This window comes from Dendrobium catenatum, unplaced genomic scaffold (genome assembly GCF_001605985.2).
Source record: "Dendrobium catenatum unplaced genomic scaffold, ASM160598v2 fragScaff_scaffold_1615, whole genome shotgun sequence".
Taxonomy (NCBI): Eukaryota; Viridiplantae; Streptophyta; class Magnoliopsida; order Asparagales; family Orchidaceae; genus Dendrobium; species Dendrobium catenatum.
Window position 1 is genome coordinate 541,319 of NW_021320077.1, and position 22,252 is coordinate 563,570.

The 22,252-nt window shown below is 33.7% G+C and overlaps 1 protein-coding gene across 1 annotated transcript in view; it reads left to right on the forward strand.

The window, feature by feature from the left end:
- The window catches only part of LOC110094849 (ribulose-1,5 bisphosphate carboxylase/oxygenase large subunit N-methyltransferase, chloroplastic), a 71,098-nt gene that overhangs the window by 38,040 nt on the left and 10,806 nt on the right, over window positions 1-22,252 (forward strand). The window contains exons 6-9 of the mRNA XM_020820185.2: window positions 7,934-8,088; window positions 8,224-8,308; window positions 8,411-8,497; window positions 8,575-8,694. Coding sequence (XP_020675844.1) covers window positions 7,934-8,088; window positions 8,224-8,308; window positions 8,411-8,497; window positions 8,575-8,694 — 447 coding nt within the window. The remainder of the gene's footprint in view (window positions 1-7,933; window positions 8,089-8,223; window positions 8,309-8,410; window positions 8,498-8,574; window positions 8,695-22,252) is intronic.

Sequence of the window (22,252 nt, forward strand, 5' to 3'; positions counted from 1 at the left end):
TTGGATTTAATAAATTCTCAAAATTTTGACTTTCCAATTTGGCTAATTTCTTCTTTTAAACATGCCAAAACGTCCCCTTCATCTAATCCATAATTAATATTTAATCATTTTCGGATTTATAATAATTAATAATTAAGAAAAATTATTTTCTTTCAAATGTCCAAATTTAGAGGCTTCCGCAAACCTTTAGAAGCTAAATTAGGGAACATGCAACCTTTAAACATTTGTTTTGGAAAAACCCTAAACCTTTCCAAATTTTTCCACTCAAAAATTTCTAAATAAAAATCAAAATCTTGTTACACTCCTCTATCAAATCCTATAACAATTTAAAACAAAATGAGAAACCCTAATTTTTAGACTTAGTGTTTTTCTTAAAAAATTTTAACATGAAGGATAGGAAATCGTAGGTCAAGACAAGCCCTACTAATTCCCTAAAGAAATTTCTAAAAGAACTCAAACCCTAAAATTTTTTCTTTCAAGAAAACTCAAAAAAAACTTCAATTGCTTGAAGGAATACATAACCTAAGTTTTCCTCTTGCTTTTCCTAAAAATTCTTGCCGGAATCTCACCGGAATCTCGCCGGCCACCGGCTTGGAAGGAGCTCCCGCCGCTTCCCCCTCTCTCCCGTCGCCCTCTCTCTTTGGGTCGGCCGAACAAAACAACAAGGGACCGAAATAATCGGTCCCTTAAGGCTTATGAGGGTTTAGAAATGAAATTTACGCATGTACCCTTGACCTATTCATTTCCCTTTAAAGCTCTTAGGGGTAAAAATGGAAGTTTAGCCAAAATTTACTTAAACAATCTTCGGCAATTTTAATTCTCAAATCGTGCGAAATTAGGTATAAGTTCTTTATACCGTTTCTATTGAAATTTCAAGACGAATTTAATAAAATTTATTTCGTCAAATTCCGACGACATCGAAATTTCACTTAAGTTCATCGCGGCGCATCGATATGCGTGCGACGCACTAAACTGAAAATTTTCAGGTTTTACAAAACCTGATTTATGTAATGGAAATCTTCAGTTATTAGTCCTGGTTATAGTTTATGAAATGATTGGTTTGGGAAATTTAGTTATGGAAATCAAAGAAAGACATCAAAAGAATTATCAAACTTAGCTTGGATACCAAATCAATTGAGAAGGGAAGAAAAAAAAGAGGAACTCTATGTAGAGGACTTGGTGTGATCCACATATATAACTTAGAATAAAAAAAAAAAATAAAATAAAAAAAAAATTAAGAGAAATAATTTCATTCATCAAATCAATAATTAATTATTAATCTAACCACAAACCATGAAGCCTTGTTTATAGAAAAAAAATATAAATATAATACCAAATATTTAGAAATCAATGATCATATTTCAATTCTTATCATATATATTAATTGAAATTTAAATATATAATAATTCCAAAGGATATGTGTTAGATTTAATATATTTAAATCTATTTCACTTAGTTATCTCTTTGTCTTTAATAATATTGGCAGATAATTTCTAATATCTTACCTAATAAAATTACCTATCATATACTTAAATTTTTTTTCTAGTTATTTTAGGCTTCTAAACATTTATTCATTGTTCTAACTTTTTGCCTATCAGCGGATGTCATGCTGAGTAAAACGTGATCATTTGTGAAAAATATATATCATGGCACCTCATTTTGAATATAATTTATAAGCATCTCCTCATCAACTACAAAAGAAATGGACTTAATGTTGATCATTGGTGTGATCGAACCATAATTGGAAACTCTTGGTAACTCCATAAACACTTTTAATACTAGTCAACATTTCATCGTATCCTTAATAACTTCAATATGCCTTAGAAACACCCCTTTTCTCTCAATGCACACCATATCCATTCTTATGTACTTAATCATATACCTTCTCAAGGTCAGTTAATAATATGCATATAATTTATTATTATGGAAAAGTAATGTGCTTTTAAATGATGTAAAAATTGAATATGATGAAGGTCCATAATAACTGTAAGAAAATTAGAAGTCCTGCAAAAATTATGGTAAACAAAGAATAAGTGTTACTTCTGATGTTTCATATTAAGGAAGAAGAAAATGAGATATATAAAATAATTGAGACGAGATCTAGAAATTTTGATCAATTTTGTTGCATTAGATGTGAAGATAATTGCACAAAGGATTGTTGTAAATGTTTCTTTGAGAAATTAGTACATGGCATTTTTAAGAAAGGTTTATGTTGGAAGAATATAATGAATAATAACATGAAATAATAATTGCACAAAGGATTGTTGTAAATGTTTCTTTGAGAAATTATTAAATGAAATTCTTAAGAAAAGGCTTATTTTGGAAGAATATAATGAATTATAAAATGAAATATTGTATAGATTATTCTATGAAAATAAAATGAAATTAGATCTATAGAAGATACATAAAGTTAATACTTTAGTGAGATATCTATTGAAATTTATAGTGGATGCTATTCTGATTTAATTAATGAATACTTTCAATGTAATTTTGAAGACTAAGAGAATATCAAATGATTGAAAAAGAAATATTTAGTTACCAATATTGAAGAACAAAGGAGATGTTCATAATGTGCTAAATATAGAAGAATTAAACTTATGAGGTATGTAATGAAGCTAATAGAAAGTAATGAAACATCGGTATAACAGGATATGTTGGAGATCTAAAGGTAATTTTTATGAAAAAAAAAAATTTATCAATGTTGTTACTAATAGAAAAGTTGTTGATATCCAAGTTGAACATGACAAATATATGAATGTTAAGATAGATACATGGTACAATTAAGAAGGATAAATTGTAGAATGATTATATTAAATGAATTGTTCGAGTGACATCAATTGAATATATGGCAATTGAAAATTTATTTAGATGGTTTGGATATGTGTATTAAATGGTAAAAAATGCGACATTATCTGAGTAAATAAAATTAATTTGAAGGATTAAAAAGTAAGGGTAAAACTAGAGAATATGAATAAAAATTATTCAAAATAATTTGCAAAGAAACCACAATAATAAAGATTGGAAAATGGGGATTCATGAAGATGAGAACAAAAAGTTGGGATATGGCTAATGATGATGATGATGATAAATCTGTAGGCACTATACATCCTTAATTAAAAAATGATAACATTTAGATTTTGAAACTAAGTTATATTGATCAGTAGCATATTCTGAAATATTGTTGTCAAAGGCTAGTTTCACTTTTGGGTGGTCAGGAGAGCAAGGCATACCAGACCCCCCTTGCACACCTCCTAGGTAGGCGCCATTGTGAAGAAATTGCCTAGACGAGTAGGTTTTCTGAAGGAATAAGGCATTTTGGCAAACACCTTGCCTTGATGGAACGATGAGTACTAATACTACAAAATTTGAATGTGAGTCAATTTTGTTGATGATTCTACTTTGCATGATATGAAAAGACAATGAACGACTGGAGAAACAAAGACATGCATGAAGAAACAAGGACACACTTTAAGACACAAGTAAGCGACCTCAACAATTGGAAGAACAATGATGCACTTTGAGAGGTCGTAGGTAAATGTGATTCAAAACTTATAGTATTTGATGCTATCAAAAAAATATGATTGCATATAAAAAAAAAAAACTTGCCTTCCTTCAAAATAAGAAAATACACACTAAATAGAACACAACAACACTTAATCTTTAAAACATAGCACGACACAACTTAAATCTTATAATAGGTTTAGAAGAAAGATACAAATGGGGTGGAAATTTGCGGAGAGAAGAATTAGATAAGAAGCCCGAGACGAAATTATAGAGAAGAGAAAAAGAAGAAGAAGATAGCTCGCTAAATGGAGCAGCACTCGAAGGGCCAGCGGGACACAACCAAACGAACAGACAACGCCAATGGGGAAGGAATCGGGCAAGCAGAGGAAATGAAGGGCCAAAACAGGGGGGGGGGTTTAACTCGCAGGGGGGGGGGGTTTAACTCGGCCAGCAGCCATAATGAGCTAAAAAAGGCAACAGAACTCAGCAGCTAACATAACTAGGCATCTGCTTGATTTTGTAATTGCTAATATCCTATTAAAAAAAAAGATGAATATCTCATTACTTATAAGAATAGATGTAGTAAAAACACAGATTGATTATTTTTTATAAGAAAAATATCTCATTTATATTCTAAAATTTGTAAAGTTATTCCGAGTGAAATTTATTTACCCAACACTTATTAGTTTTGAACTTTCTGATGAATAGGTGGAATATAAAAAATAAAGTGATGTCCTAAGATTAGATGGAGACATTTAAAGAGACTAATAAATATATCTTTCAGAGTAAGATTCAAAATTTAAGATTTTGACGTTGCATGAGAAAACTAATGTTATGTGAAAAAAAGCTAGTGATATTAAGAATGTTGCAAATAATGTGCTTGAAAAATCAAAAGGAATTTCTAAAAGTAAAAATAGCTGTGGTGGAATAAAAATGAGCAAGAAAAGATAAAAATTAGAAAGCTTAGCTAAAAAAATTTGTTTAGATGTAAAAGCTCGAAAAATTGGGAAAGACCCGTAAGAAGTCTAAGAAAGCAATATGTGATGCAAATTATATCGTTTATATTCTAAAATTTATAAAGTTATTCCGAGTGAAAGTTTATTTACCCAACACTTATTAGTTTTGAACTTTCTGATGAATAGGTGGAATAGAAAAAATAAAGTGATGTCGTAAGATTAGATGGAGGCATTTAAAGAGACTAATAAATATATCTTTCAGAGTAAGATTCAAAATTTAAGATTTTGACATTGCATGGGAAAACTAATGTTATGTGAAAAAAAGCTAGTGATATTAAGAATGTTGTAAATAATGTGCTTGAAAAATCAAAAGGAATTTCTTAAAGTAAAAATAGTTGTGGTGGAATCAAAATGAGCAAGAAAAGATAAAAATTAGAAAGCTTAGCTAAACAAAATTTGTTTAGATGTAAAAGCTCGAAAAATTGGGAAAGACCCGTAAGAAGTCTAAGAAAGCAATATGTGATGCAAATAATTTTGTTTTTAATAATTTATGTAATATATTAGATACTAATGAGGGCAAACAATATATGTATAAGTTAGCCAAACAAAAATATAAGGGAAATAATGATTTAGTTCAAGTATAGTGCATCAATGATGATGATCCAGTAGTGCTTTTATTGGAAGAGGATATTCAACAAAAGTGGATGAGGCATTTTGACAAACTTTTCAATGAAGATTGTGAGAATATGATTGACTTTAGTAACTTTGATAACCTCAATGAAAATAGATAATTTTATTTTTATCATCATATTAATAAAATCAAAGTTAGAGAGGCTTAAAAGAAAATGAAGTTTGGAAAAATTATTGGACCTGATGATATTCTAATAAGGTTGCAAAAACTAGATTAGAAACTAAACAACAAGGGTTTAAGGTTCGACCGATCGAACTTGGGTCGAACCGGATGATATAATAAATAATAATGTTATTAAAAATTAATAAATTAACATAATAATGATATTATTATTCGAAACATTACACAAAATTTATATGAAATAAAAAAAGTATTAAACATAAAACTTACTTAATTAATTAAAAAATTATTTTAAAATCTCGTATAAGAGCAGAAAAACCCTAAACCTCATAATTCTAAGAATTTACACTCATAATAATATGATAATTTTAAACTTTGTATAATTTATATAACATTTTGTTTTCGGCCCTGATAGGAGCTCATATAGAGTGGTGGGGTTATGTGAGAATGCTTAAAGCTATTCTTATTCATATGTATTTAATACTCAATTAAGAGTTTTAATATATAATATTTATATTAATTTATTAAGTTTAATATTATATTTAATATTAAATTAATTTGTTTAATTATTTAAATAAATAAATTATTGAATCGACCTACTTTAGAAAACCATGACCGATTGAACCGGTGGTTTTGCCGGTTCAGCCTGGTTTGATACAAAACCAGTTCTTAAGGTTATTCGGGCCGACCATCTGACCGATTCACAGTTGAATTGGTCGAACTGACAGTATGGTTTTCAAAACTATGTATTCTAATAGAGGTGTGGAAATACTTAGAAGATGAAGGGATTTCTTGTTTTATGAAACTTTTCAATATTATTTTTAAGACAAAAGTAGCCAGATGAGTGGAGAAAGAGTATTAATTCTTGTTTTTAAAAATAAATGTGATACACAAGAATGTGCGAATTAAAAAAGAATTAAGTTAATGTGTCATACATTGAAATTATATGAGAGAGTTATGGAGCATAGGTTATAACGTGATGCTAATGTTTCTCAAAATCAATTTAGATTCATGCCAGGTAAGTCTATTATGGAAGCTATACATTTATTGAGACATTTGATCGAGAAATGTAGAGAGAATAAGTAGGATCTACATATGATAATTACTAATCTAGAGAAAGGATATGAAAAAGTTCCAAGAGAAGTGCTTTGGAGAGCTCTAGAAAAGAAAATAGTTAATAATGCTTATATTCAAGTCATTAAGGATATGTATGTAGGAGCTATTACTTGTATTCAAGCACAAAGTGTTTGACCAAGGATTTTTCTATTTTAGTTGGATTATATCAAGGACCATCTTTAAGCCTATAGCTTTTTGCTATAGTTATGGTATAAGACTAGAGAAGAAGTTGAAAGTAAATTATGTAGGTCAACTTTAGAGTCTAAAGGTTTTCGTTTGGGTAGATTTAAAACTGAATATATAGAGAGTAATTTTAGTCGTAATAGATTTAGTGAGGGTATTGCAACTTTTGGTGATCAAGTAATTAATTAGAGTACACGTTTTAGATATCTCGAGTATATTGTTCAAATTGATGGTGAAATAGATAGGGATATTATTAAGTAGAATTCAAATTGGATGGTTGAAGTGGAGGAATAGAATTCAAGTTGAATGGTTGAAGTGGAGGAATGCATCGGGTCTTTTGTGTGACAGAAAAGTAGACCTCAAACTTAAGGGAAAATTCTTAAAGTTGGTGGTGAGACCTGCAATGCTTTATGGCATAGAATGTTTGCCAATAAAAGGGAAGCATAAAATTAAGTGTTTCCGAGATGAGGATGCAACGATGGATGAGTTGCTTCACTCTTAGAGATAAAATGCGAAACGAGTATATACGTGAAAATGTTGGAGTAGCGCTAGTGGCCGATAAGATTAGAGGGAGTCACCACCTTAGATTGTTTGGGCACATAAAACGTAGGCCTTTCGTTGACCCGATTAGGAGAGTAGATATCTTAGATTTAACCTATGTTAAGAAAGGTAGAGGTAGACCTAAAAATACTTGGTTAGAAAATTTTAGAAATGACATTTTTTTATTAGATTTAAATGAGAATTTGACTCTTAACATGACACAATGGAGAAAAAAGATTAATGTAGCCGACCCGACGTAGTAGGATAAAGTTTTGTTGGCATTGGTTTATTGCAATGATTATCATTTTATATTCTTAATAAAGTAGCCGTCATGAATAAATTAATTTGTGAGGTGATATATCAATTTCCTCTTTAGCACCTTATTTTACTCGGCCAACTGCCTAAGTTGGGTTCTGGCTTGGCAACAAGATGAACTAGAGGGTGCATTGGACTTTTGGATACACTAATTCAAACAGATAAATGCTCAATTGCATGTGAAGTGATGCTTGAGTTTTCCATCTCCTTTTGTTTTAAAATCTTGTTGCGTCAGCAAGCTCATCCAAAATTTTGTATCTTGTACATTTCGTCCCATACTTGGACCAATTTTTATTCCGTTGCATAAATAAACTTTGATTTATTCAAAGCATCTATATTCTGTCTAGAAACACTTGCATTTTAATGCATGGGAAATGCAATTCATTTCCAGATTGCTTTTTTAGTGGAAACATAATATTTAAGTGATTGTGTTTTATATGTTTGACTAATGAGGCCTTGTTCCTATGCCAATATATATATATATATATATATATATATATATATACAGAATGTCAGTTTGGCTAGAAGGTTTGCTTTGGTTCCGTTGGGGCCACCACTACTGGCTTACAAGAGCAACTGCAAGGCTATGCTTAAAGTTGATCATGATGTTGTTCAACTAGTTGTTGATCGTCCTTATAAGGCTGGGGATGCAATTGTTGTGTGGTAATTTTCTTTGCTGTTACAACCAAAACTTGGCCCATCTGTGTACATGTTTAGTAGATGTGCTTAGTCTACATTCATATGCATGCATGTGGCGTTTTATTCAACATATATACTGGAAACTGTCATGTGTTTTAGGTGTGGCCCACAACCAAATTCAAGGCTGCTCCTAAATTATGGTTTTGTTGATGAAGATAATCCATATGATCGGCTAGTAATTGAGGTGAGAAAGAGTTGCGGTGTTGAAATAAAATGCTTAATTTTTGGTAGAGTACTTACAATTCAAGGCTTCTCCAGAATTCATTTTTCTTTTATTGTCATGCAGGCTTCCCTAAACACAGAAGATCCCCAATACCAAGAAAAACGAATTGTTGCTCAGAGAAATGGAAAGCTAGCAGTCCAAGTTTTTCATGTAAGCTAGTGTTGTGGTTTGTTTTTATTTACTAGGCAGTTATTAGCAAACATAACACGGAGCCTTCTTCTTTTTAGGTGTATGTAGGAAGAGAGAAAGAAGCTATTGCAGATATGCTTCCTTATTTGCGATTAGGTTATGTTTCAGATCCATCTGAGATGCACTCTGTTATATCTTCACAAGGGCCCATTTGTCATGTAAGTTAGTTTATTCTACATTTTATCATTACTCTGCAATTTGAATTTCTGTTTTCTACTGATTATGGAAAAAAATTATATTAAATATCTAAGTTAAAATTTTGACATGCAATGCAATATCTGGCTTGTTTTATCAGTGGTCAATGAATTTCAAGCTGTTTTATAAGTGCATCCGCTTATTACCTTCAGAAAATTCATTTATTTTAAGAAAACATTTTTTATTTTGAAAGTTTCAAATTTTCTTTAGCTGCAAATTCAATAGACTTTTTTTGGGACCAACATACACTCATTCATGACTAATGCAAAGTTCACTCAATAAAGAATGATAACTTAGAGTTGGTTAGTGTGCCGATTTATTTTCAATGACTTTGTGTGATGTGGACATCGACCAGAGGTTCAGACATGTGTATCGCCGTAGACAGCGCAGATCGACGGCCGAGATTCAGAGTTTATATTTCTAGTTATTTATGTATTTCTTTTATGCACTGTTCTTTTATTTCCTATTGTACCATTGGTCTAAGTTGAGTCATGAGTGTAGCCCTGAGGGCAAGAGAGTCATTGTATTTTCTTTTTTCTTTTGGGACCTATATATAGGCCATGTCATGTTATATTTTGGTTAATGATTTTGTGAATGAAAATTTCTATCTTATTTCTTCTTCTTCTTGCATGAGAGCTAGGGAAGGGAGATAGCTCGGGAGGAGCAAACCGCAAGACCCACCAATCGTTGGAAGAGTCCTCGATTCGTGGTTATTTCTACTATCATCGTGATCGTATTTCATCCACTGTTCTTCCTCGAGTACCCAAATAATTTCCCCAAGCCATTGTGCCGCCGCCCCTTGGAAGTTCACCGCCAGCCAAACCCAAAGCCACGGCCAGCCGCCGGCCGGTGAAGCCCCACCCGTCCAATCCCCTTTCCTCTTCCAATAGTTTCCACCTTGAAATTTGACTTTTCAAATTTCAAAAACTTTCCTAATTTGGATTTTCAATTTAGGAAAGTTTTCATGACGAATTCCAATTTAACTTAAAATTAAATCGGAATCGTTGTAACTTTATTTCCACGTCATCACTCTAAATTTGGAAGCTAATTCATCTTGATTTCCCTCCCTCTCTCCTTAGCATACCGCCGGCCTCACTATGGGAAGAGCCCCATTAATGCAATCATTAATGCATTAATGACACCTTGATTTGAGACTAATTTCAAATCCTTCTCCCTCCTAATTTCCTTCCCAAAACTGAAATCCACATCAGTTTATTTGTTTAAATTTCTCCCTCTCCCCTCCACATGACCCGCCGGCCACTACCTATTAATGGGCTCCATTAAGGGCTCATTAATCCCTCCTTGATTGCACTTGAAATTTGAGAGGAGTTTCAAATTTTCCCTCCAAAGTTACTAAAACTGAAATCAATTCAGATTTTAGTAAATAATCCATCTCCACATCTACACCTAAATCCCTCTCTCTCAGTCCACCCGCCCCCTCTCTCTCTCCCCCTTGGCCGAACACCTACTCCCCTTGGGAATCCCGCCGATTCTTCTTTCTCCCTATGCGTCTCCTTCTCCAAGCGCTAAGTCTACTCCTCGCCATCTCCTAATTCTCTCTTCGTGGAAGAGTTCCTCAATCAAGCAGGTATGGCGGACCCGGAGCTTGAGTGGGGTCTTGTATTCGACGCCAACGGAGAAGTCGATCTTCTTAGATCTCCGTGTTTCGACGTTGGATTTGAAGACGACGCAACCCTTGAAGATTACTTGGAGAGAGTTACTCCAATCATTGCGAGCGTCATCGACCGCCGATTCTCAAATGCTGATTGGACCGTCAACAATCAATCACCCTCATCCTCCTCCACACCGGCAATCTCACCGTGGATCAAGACCGTTGGTGTGATCACCATCTTCGTGGCATCCTTGAGTATACTAAAAGCCTTCTCCCGCTAAACCCGACATTGAGTGTAAGTGAGCAAGGTACTCGTAGTGAAATTTCTTGATATTAACCGTTGGATTCTGTATTATTTTCCGCTGTTTTATAAGTGCATCCGCTTATTACCTTCAGAAAATTCATTTATTTTAAGAAAACATTTTTTATTTTGAATGTTTCAAATTTTCTTTAGCTGCAAATTCAATAGACTTTTTTTGGGACCAACATACACTCATTCATGACTTATGCAAAGCTCACTCAATAAAGAATGATAACTTAGAGTTGGTTAGTGTGCCGATTTATTTTCAATGACTTTGTGGTTTAACTCAATATAAAAACTTGGGAATTTAATGTATGTGGCATCAGTGAGCCTCTCGCTTTTTTTAGCACTAAGAGTGCAAAGTATCTTTAAAGAAAATGGTAATGGCTTTGATGTTGTATGCTTCAAACTCACAGGCTCCATTTCTCATAGGAAAGGATGGTGTAGAAGGATATTTGGACCTGGCCGAATAGTGATTTAAAGGATAGCGCTGTTGATCATGATGACAAGAATGATACATAGCTCAACCTCATTCATTTCAGATAGTAGGTTGCCCATTCATGAAATTTTGCATCTCTGTGTCATACTACCTTTTACAAACTATTTGATACAACTACCAGGCAAGCATTGAGAGCTTAGTTTTATGATAGAACATCTATATGTGTTTGTGGAATGCAGGAAATTCAGCCTAGGAATATCCTTATGCATATTACGGGAAATATCATAGGTCAATTGTTCATGGAAAGCTTAATTATCTGGTTTTTTCTTATATGATTCCTAATTATACTTTTAAATGTTAAATATCGACTGACTGGAAATTCTTTTCCTTTGTCTAAAGGTTATACTTATCCTTCCTCGAGTTGTTTATGTTCTACCTGTCATATGATTTTCTATCTGATGAGACTTCCCATTTGAGCATTTTTGGTTTTGTATGTTTTTTGTGTGCATTAAGTTGTGAATATAGATATTTTGATTTGAAGTTTACTCTTTTTATTTTATTTCATATATATTTTTAATTTATTTTTATGTAACATTACTATGATATTGATCCTATGAGAGTGGGATATGTTCTGTAATAATTTTTCTCCCTTACGCTTTTGACATGAATCATTTAATACAATATGTTAATTCTAGGGAGTTTTTTGGAAGCGACATATTGTATGGCCTAAATATAGCAAGAAGTGTGCGAGGTCCGCAACACTAATGCCCGGGTGCAATGCTAAATAAACTGTCACATCCCATTTTGACCCTCTTCAATTAACTTGGAGTGTAACAGAGTAGGAAAATCTGAACAGATATATTTCTTACTAACACTTATTCTGAACATTTATCATGATCAAGTGAGGAGAAAATAACCTTTCCAGACTATCACAAAAACTAATTTGCCTATTTTAGAATTATATCTCAATTTCATATTCAGATGCATGTTCATAATACATCATAATAAAATATAGAGTTTTACTAAAACTTTAAATAAAGTTAACATACACAAAAGCTTAATGTATGGCTTACTGGTCCGTCTTCTATGTACACTCAAAATTTATATACACCATGCAGTCACACTCCTGCCTAGAGCCCCGTTAGCTCCTTTTACCTATAATACATCCACTGATGACCTAAATGCTTAATGAAATACACAATCATAGTACAAGAACAAGAAACCAAGAATTTGCATATTAATATCCAAATTACTATGAGAATCATAATTAGTGTAAATAATTAATGCAAATAACTGTGCAATTCCCTGTGTGAACTCTTCGAGCTCTATGTTTCTTATTCTGTATAAATCATATGATCTATATGCTTTACCACACTTATTGCTCCCTCCTTCAAAGTTGGATCTAAATCTCCAACTTTTTAAAAGAAAGAGAGAGAGAGAGAGAGTTGGGTACCTCCTGTCCAGTCCCTGCTAAGGCTTATCTTGTCAGGTATTTCGACTTTACTGGTGCGGGTCTATCTCCCATAATATGAATTTTCTCCTTAACCTTCAGACTAGCATATCATACATCTAAATTATCATGTTACAACATACAAAACATGGTATATATCAAATAACTCGATATACCAAATAACTTAATTTAACAAGTGATCATAACTTGATAATATGGATAATTTGAGAAATAATGCTACTAAAATTATATTAAAAGTTATATCATTTCGTTTACTTATATACTAGAGATTCGGTATCTCATCTCGTTTTCAAGAGTAGTAGAATGTATTTGATCTACTAGAATACCCCGACCTTTTTTTTATAGTCAATATAAAGAATCATGAAATTCATAAATGAATTCTTACTCTTAAAAATCAAGTTAGGCTAAACCCCAAAAATAGAATTCTTTACCTTAATTAAACTTCTCATTTACGAAATTTTCCTTACCTCTCCCTGGACTCCTTCCTCTCATTCTCCTTATTTTTCCTTTATAGATTTCAGCGTTAGCCGTAATAGCTCTTAAGGCCTCCCGCACTTCCTCTATGTCTTGCGGTTTGCACTCAGCAGATAGCTGCTTCAATTTCCAAAGAGAGTAGTTACGAGTGCGAAGAATGTATAGGAAGTTGATTAACAGTTAACTAATATGTATATGAGTTATAATATGACACTAATGCATTCCCAGTCGTGTGATCACCACACTCTCTAGATCATGTCACGACCCGGCCCGGTTAGCTCGCAAGTGCGAGCCGGTAACAGAGGTCGGACATGATGGAATAAACCTTCATAGCATATCATCAAAAGATCTAACATAAACCAAACATTTTTAACTATAAAATGAAAGAGCAACTAAACTAAATCCAATTAAAATTTTCACTTTTCATTCATCTTTCAAAAGAAATATGTACATAGAGAGTTCTTCCAAAAGAAGGGATCCAAACAAATCTATCTCTCACAAAAAAATCTACACATACAAACTTCTATCATCAAAATAACAAAACTCAAAAGAACCTGCCTCCCGTCGTCTCCTTACGACGGTAAGTGCGCGGTGGTTGGTCTGCCATTATCTATTCGCATGATCTCCTGAAAATTTCCCACAACATGAGTGAGTTATAACTCAATAGGCAAATGCTTTTTCAATTAAATTTAGAGAACAAGGCGAGGGAAATAACATGTATGCCAATGCTTTGTGTAGGAATATTAAACAAATCATAAAAGTTCAGTAACATGCCTCTAGGTCAACCATTAAGCCTCTTTCTTTAGTTAAGCTTGCAACTAATCACTTACACAATACATGAATTATTTTCATGAATCATAAAATGTTTTATATACATGTAATGTATTGTATATCTTATAATTACCCATCTCGGAAGTATCTTTTGTACTGATCAGGTACAATTTGTTTGGCCATTCCTTTTCCATTTGATTCATAAGAACCACCTTTACCATTTGGTTCATAAAAACCACCTTTACCAATGCTCGGAAGAGCTTCCCTTTACCAAAGATACCTCCGCATCAACATGCACATACATTGATCCTTTAATTATTCATAGGAATATTCTTATTCATGCATATGGTCAATTGTCTCCTAATGTGCTACATGATTTCATGTTAGCATGAGGAAAGAAAATGAGCTAAGTACCTTCTTTAATCATTACTCTAGAAAGAGACAAGTGCAATATATATATATATATATCATCACATAAGAGATGTACTTGCAATATAAGATAACACAATTGTTTCTAAACCATTACCAAATGAGTTCATATAATTAGGAAATCATAGAAATATGTGCATGACATTAAGAGCATAATAAAATATAAAAACAATATGATTGGAAGAATGCTAAAAATCTTCACAACAATATAAAACATGCTATGGTTGAAAGAATTGAAATTTTCTTCTAAATTTAAAAGTGTCACATTTACCTACCTCAATACAACGTGCTCCGCCAAATATCCTTACGAACTCTTCATTTCCACGTGTTCAACACCTAAATGAAACACACACATCATTCCCTACACTCATTATAAATTTAAAATAAATACTATTTTTGGAATTACCTTAAAACCCTAAATTTGGAAAACACATTTTCATTGATTCTCACTCATAAACATGTCAAACTCTCCCTTACTCCTAATTCTTAATTAAATTAATATATTTTCGGATTTAAAATAAATATTAGGAAAATACATTTTTGTAAGAAAAACTTAATTTTTCCCTTAGAAACTATCATAGAACTCTTAGGAATCAATTTTATAAAAGTACTATCAAAATTTCTAACTTTATGGAAAAACCCTAAATTTCCCCAACTCAAAACTTCTAAAGAAAATCACATTTCTATACATAAAAAGTATCTCCTAATCATTCCCTAACAATCCCCTATTAAAATTCTTAAAGAAAATCAAAGTTTTCTCAAACCCTAGAAATATTTTCTTGAGAAAACCCTAAGGAAAAAACATGGGAAATGGTTCATAAAGACTCACCTTAGCCTTCTCTTAATTTTCCGTACAATTTTCCCCAAGTTTGGCCGCCGGAATCCGCCGTCGGAGCCACCCGTTCTCCTCTCCCGTCCGCCTACCCGTCCGACTACCCGTCCGCCTTCTCCTATTCATGAGTTCAGGCGGAAGAAATGAAATGGGTCCCCTTAAAAGAAAGGGATTTCCATAATGTCAATTTTGCCCTCACTTAAATAACCCATGCTTGAATAAACATTTGGGGTATTATTGGAATTATGAGACTTCGATGAATTTTAATTCCTAAATTAAGCAAAATCAAATACAAGTTTATATATCAAATTTCTTAGAATTTTGCGTAGAATTTTTCAAAATTATTTCCATCGAAATCCGACAAACTTGAATTTTCCACTTAAAACTCGTCGCGATGCTTTGAAAAGCGTGCGAGGTCTAAAATAGCATTTTTGTAGGTTTTACAATTCTCCCTCCCTTATAAAAATTTCGTCATCGAAATTTAAGACAAGCATTAATGAATCATACCTTAATCAAATAGGTGTGGTTAGCTTTCCCTTATCTCTGATTCCTTCTTCCATGTAGCATCTCTCTCAGATCCATGCTTCCAAAGAACCTTAACATAAGGAATTTCTCTGCTTCGAAGCTGCTTAACATCATAATCTATGATCTTCTCAGGCTCATCTACAAAAGTCAGATGTAGTTGGATATCTATTGATTAAGTACTGATCTTCTGAGCTTCATCTGCAATGTATTTCCTCAAAGAAGAGATGTGGAATACATTATGTACTCCACTCATATGAGATGGCAAAACCAATTTGTAGGCCACACTTCCAACTCTCTCTGATATTTCAAAAGGGCCAACCTACCTTGGACTCAGTTTCCCAATTTTACCAAATCTCTTCACACCTTTCATAGGGCTCACCTTGAGGAATACAAACTCTCCAACATCAAACTCAACAGATCTATGTTTGGCATCATAGTACTTCTGTCTATCTTGCACAACCTTCAATCTGTCACGAATCAGTTTTATCTTTTTAGTAGCATCATCTAGCTCCAATGATCTTTCTTTCTCTTGTCTCAGCCCAATATAAAGGAGTTCAACATTTCCTTCCATACAAATCTTCATAAGGTGCCATACCTATACTTGATTGGAAACTGTTGTTATAAGTAAATTCAATCAGTGGAATGTGTCTCCCATTTGCCACCAAAATCAAGTACACATAATCTGAATAAATCCTCTAAAGTCTGAATAGTTCTATCTGACTAACCATCTGTTTGAGGGTGAAAGGCTGTACTGAAAGTGAGTCTGGTGCCCATTGCCTCCTTAACCTTCCTCCACAACCTATAGGTAAATCTCCCATCTCTATCTGATACTATCGATCTTGGTACACCATGAAGTCTAATAATCTCATTAACATAAATACTTTTCAACTTCTCAACAGCATCAGATTGCTTGATAAGTGTGCCGATTTGGTCAACCTATCAATTATCACCCATATAGCATCATGACCATTTCTGGACCTGGGTAATCCAACTACAAAGTCCATGGCTATGTCTTCCCACTTCCATTCTGGTATGGGTAAAGGCTGCAATAAATCTCCTGGCTTTTGATTTTCTACCTTAACTATCTGGCAAACTGTACACTTAGCCACCACTTCTGCTACACTTCTCTTCATCCCCGGCCATCAAAAGTATTCCTTCAAATCTTGGTACTTCTTGTTACTACCTTTTCCTCAAATCTCCAACATCTAGGATGCAAATTCTGCCTCTATACCGTAGTAGCTCATCCTCATCAAGCTCAAACTCCACGTGACCAACCTTCACCATATTTAGGACTTTCTCAAATTCTGCATCTTGTGGCAAAGCTTCCCTTATCCTATCCTTCAATGTTGACTGAATGATTATCTGATTCAAAGCCACAAACTCTGCATCATTGGGCTGAACTATTGAAATCTCTAGCTTCTCCAAATCTCTTATCAGCTCATGTTGTTGTGTAATCATCCAACTGGCGCTACTGGAAGTCTTCATGCTCAAGGCATCTGCTATTACATTTGCTTTGCTTGGATGATATTGGATATCCAAATCATAGTCCTTGATAAGCTCCAACCATCTTTTCTGCCTCAAATTCAACTCTTTCTGTGCGAAGATATATTTCAAACTTTGGTGATTAGTAAAAACTTCGCACTTCACCTCATACAAGTAATGCCTCCAAATTTTTTAGGGCAAAGACCACTGAAGCTAACTCCAAATCATGGGTTGGATAGTTTCTTTCATGGTTCTTCAGTTGCCTAGAAGCATAGGCAACAACCCTTCCATTCTGCATCAGTACACAACCCAGCCCATTGTGAGAGGCATCACTATAAAGCTGAAATCCATCTATCCCTGAAGGAATAGTTAGCACTGGAGCAGTTATAAAAAATTGTTTCAGTCTCTGAAAAGGCTATTCACATTGATCTGACCAATCAAACTTCACTGCCTTTTGGGTCAATCTAGATAAGGGCATAGCTATTCGAGAAAACTCCTCAACAAATCTTTTGTAGTAACCAGCCAAACCCAAAAAGCTCCTGATCTCCATCACAGTAGTGGGCCGTGGCCAATCTGCTATAGCTTTTACCTTGTGCTGATTCACAGAGATCTCTCCATTGCTAATCACGTCCCAAAAAGTTCACACTCTTCAACCAAAACTCACATTTGAAGAACTTAGCATATAATTCATTCCCTTTGAATGCATTTAACACCATCCTTAAGTGATTTGCATGAATCTCTTCATTTGGGGAATACACTAATATATCATCAATGAACACTATCACAAATAGATCCATAAATGGCTTGAAGATTCTGTTTATAAGATCCATAAATACTGCAGGGGCATTTGTAAGTCCAATGGGCATCACCACAAATTCATAATGCCCATATCTAGTGTTGAACGCTATCTTTGCTATGTCCTCTTCTCGAATCTTAAGCTGATAGTATCCTGATCTCAAGTCTATCTTGAAATACACAAAGGCCTTTTCCAACTGATCAAACAAATCATCAATTCTCGGAATAGGGTATTTATTCTTTATAGTAAACTTGTTCAATTCTTTGTAGTCTATGCAAAGCCTTAAACTTCTATCCTTCTTCTTCACAAAAAGCACAGGAGCACCCCAACGAGAAGTGCTAGGCCTGATGAATCCCTTATTAAGTAATTCTTGCAATTGATCTTTCAGTTCCTTCAACTCTTTTATCGCCATCCGATAAGGGGCTTTAGCAACAGGATCCGCTCCACTAACCAGCTCAATAGTAAAATCAATCTCCCTGCTTGGAGGCAAGCCGGGTAAATCATCTGCAAACACTTCTGGATACTCTTACACAATAGGTATCTCCTCTAATCTCCTCTCTTCTTTCTTCTCCTCCTTTACATAGGCTAAAAAGCCTTCACAATCCTTCTTCAACAATTTGTATGCCCCTAAGGATGAGACTATCATGAAAGTTATACTTCTTTCCCCTATGAAGTTAAATTCTTTCTCCCTTAGCATACAAAATTTAAGTTCTTTCTTATTACAATCTATGGTCACAAAGTGGCAAGACAACCAATCAATACCTAGGATTGTATCAAACTCTGCTAATGAAAATATAATAAGATCCGATTCTAAGTTCTTGTCACCAATAGTCAACTCCACATGACACTTCCGATTAGTTTTCATATGTGTTCCATTTGGCATCAACACTGAAAACGACTTCATCATAAGTGTGAAAGACAAGTGGGTAGATTTAACAAACTCTTTTGAAACGAATGAGTGTGATGCTCCAGTATCATCTAACGCTCTAACAGGTTTGTTATACACAAAAATTATCCCTGATAACATATATAACATAACATTCATTCCATTCATATAATAAAGGAAATTCAATGACATAATTAAATCTCATACCTATGACTATATCAGGAGAATCCTTAGCCTCTTGTTGTGACAATCCATAAACTCTTGGTTGACCCGGTGGACGAGCTTGGCCTTGTGATGGGGTAGATCCATTATACTCTACAGTTCTTGGCCTGCTAGCTGTCCTTTGAGGAAGAGTGTTACCTGTTTTGGCCTCAGTAGTAGGTTTTTGTCCTAAGAGAGAACAAGACTTTGCCATATGCCCTGGTTGATGACACCAGTAGCATGTATTAGTGCCAGAGAGGCACTCTCCCTTATGAGTTCTCCCACACTTATTGCATACAGCTGTAGAAATGCTACGCTCTGACATGTTGGATTAAGCTTCTTCCAATGGGGTCTTCCTGACTGTAAGGACTGAGTAGCCTTTGATCTATCCTCATTCTTTCTCTTATGGAAATCTCTCCTCCTCTGAGTACTCTGTAAATCCAGCTCAATCCTTCGTGCTCTCTCAACTAAAGTAGAGTAATCTTCAATACCCAAAGGAACCAATGGCTATCTAATGCTATCCCTCAAGCCACAAAGGAAGCGGTGGCATTTCTCTTATGCATTAGGGATTAAATGAGAGGCATACCTAGAAAGCATGGTGAAATCAGCCTCATACTGCGTAATGGTTCTGTCACCTTGCACCAATGTCATAAATTTTTCTTGCATTGACCTCCTAGCAGTCATTGGTACATTCCAATCTCTAAACACCTTAACAAACTCCTCCCATGTCACTTGGCTGCTAGGTCTCCCACTAAAAGTTTCTTCTAGCTGACTTCTCCACCATCTTTCTGCTTCCCCATTGAAGGCATAAGTAGCTAAGTAAACCCTTTTATCTTGAGGGCATAATATTCCTTCCAAAATCTTCTCAACCTTCATTAACCAATCCTCTGCCTCTATGGGTCCACCTACGAATGATGGGGGCTTCATATATTATAATAACTTTAAATTCTTGTCCATCATCGTGCTTCCACTGCCTCCAGCTTGAGTCTGAGTACTCTTTATTATCTGTGTCATAGCCGCCATCATTTGGGTGAAAGAATCCAAAGTAGCATTAATGCTACTGCCTTGACGCTCCACTACTGTTGGCAATTCCCTCTTGACCTCTCCAGTATTGCCATCAGTGGCCTCAGGTTCAGGTTCCTCAGCCCTAAGACATAAAACAACAAAGCAATCTAAGCAATATACAGCACATGCATCTTATACCTACTCTAACCTATAGGATAATAACATGCTATGTCAATGACTTTGTAAATATTAAACAAAATCCATAAGTCTAATAACATGCCTTAGGTCACACATTAAGCCTCTTTCTTCTAGTTAAGTTGCAACTACATCATTTAACAATAACATGAATTATTTTCCATACATCATAAAAATAATTTAATATACATAACAAATAAATTTAATTTATTAATCACCGTCTCGAGTATCTTATTTACTAATAACGGCTAACAATGTTTGCCATATCCTTTTTCCATGGTCATAAGAATCACCTTTACCATGCCGGCAAAGGATCCTTTACCAAAGATACTCTCTGCGATAATCAATGCACCATACATTCATCCTTTAAATTAATTCATAGAATTTTATATTAATCATGATCATATTGTACCCCTATATGATGACTAACATCTATTTCATGTTAGCATTCGAGGAAAGAAAATGATCTAAGTTATAATTCTTTTATCATTACTCAGAAATATATATAATAATTAGCTATATATATATTATAATATATTATATATAATAAATCAATCACATAATAGACGTGTTACTTCAATGTAAAGAGTAATCACATGTTCTAAACCATACCAATGAGTTCACCATATAATTAGGCAAACCAAGAAACATGGCATACTATTAAGGCTCATTATAAGATATAAAAAACAGTCACGATTGAAGAAGCTAAAATTTCACAACAATATAAAACATGCTATGGTGTATAATTTTGAATTCTTCTAAATTTAACAATGCCCACAATGTACCTACCTCAATTACACGTGCTCCACCATATTTCCTACAACTCTTCACTTTCCACTGTTCACACTTAAATGAAACAAACCTCATTCCCTACACTCATTATAAATTTAAAAAAATAACTATTTATCTGGAATTTACCTTTAAACCCCTAATTTGGAACATACATTTTCATTATATATCACCTCACATAATACATCAAACTCTCACCTTCACACCTAATTCATAATTAAATTAATCATATTTCGGATTTAATAATTAAAAATTAGAAAATACATTTTTGTAAGAAAAACTTAATTTCTCCCTTAGAAAACATCATAAACCCTTAGATCAATTTTATAAAAGTACTATAAAAATTTCTAACTTTATGGAAAATCATAAATTTCTCCAACTCAAAACTTCCAAAGAAATCACATTCTCTATACATAAAAATTTCCTAATCATTCCCTAACAATCCCCCATAAATCTTAAAAAAAAATCAAAGTTTTCTCAAACCCTAGAAATCTTTTTTGAGAAAACCCTAAGGAAAAACATGGAAATTGGTCATAAAGACTCTACCTTAGCTCTTCTCTAATCTTCCCTACAATTTTCCCCAAGTTTTGCCGCCCGAATCCACCGCCGGAGCCACCGTTCTCCTTCTCGTCCGCCTACCGCGCCGCTTTCCTCTTCTGAGTTCGGGCCGAAGAAATGAAAATGGACCGAATTCACCCGAATGGAATTCGTCCCCTTAAAGAAAGGGATTCCATAATTCAAAATTTGCCCTCACTTAAATAACCCATGCTTGAATAACATAGGGATATATTGGAATATGAGACTTCGATGAATGTTTAATTCCTAAATTAATAAAAATCAAATACAAGTTTATATAATCAATTTTTTTAGAATTTTGCGATGAATTTTTCAAAATTATTTCCATCAAAATCCAGACAAACTGATAATTTCCACTTTAAAACTCGTCACGACGCTTTGAAAAGCTGTGCGAGTCTAAACGCATTTGTTGCGAGTTTTACAGATCAATTCTTGCATGACTAGATTAGTGGAAAAAGCTGAATGCTACTGTGAAATTAATAAATGAACAGTAAAGGAAAACTTTAGAAAATAATGCAAATAAACTAGTTCATGAAACTTGAATTTTAATTGAAACTTGGACTTATAATTCTTTATAGGTTAATTAATAAATAATAGATATTATAATTTAAAAAGAATAAAATATCCTATTTCAAAAAGTATAATTAGTTAGTGAAGCTAAGAGTTAATAGTTAGGCATATAAACTACTGGTATTCAGGGTAGGATTATTACTAGAATATGATATATAAGTATATAC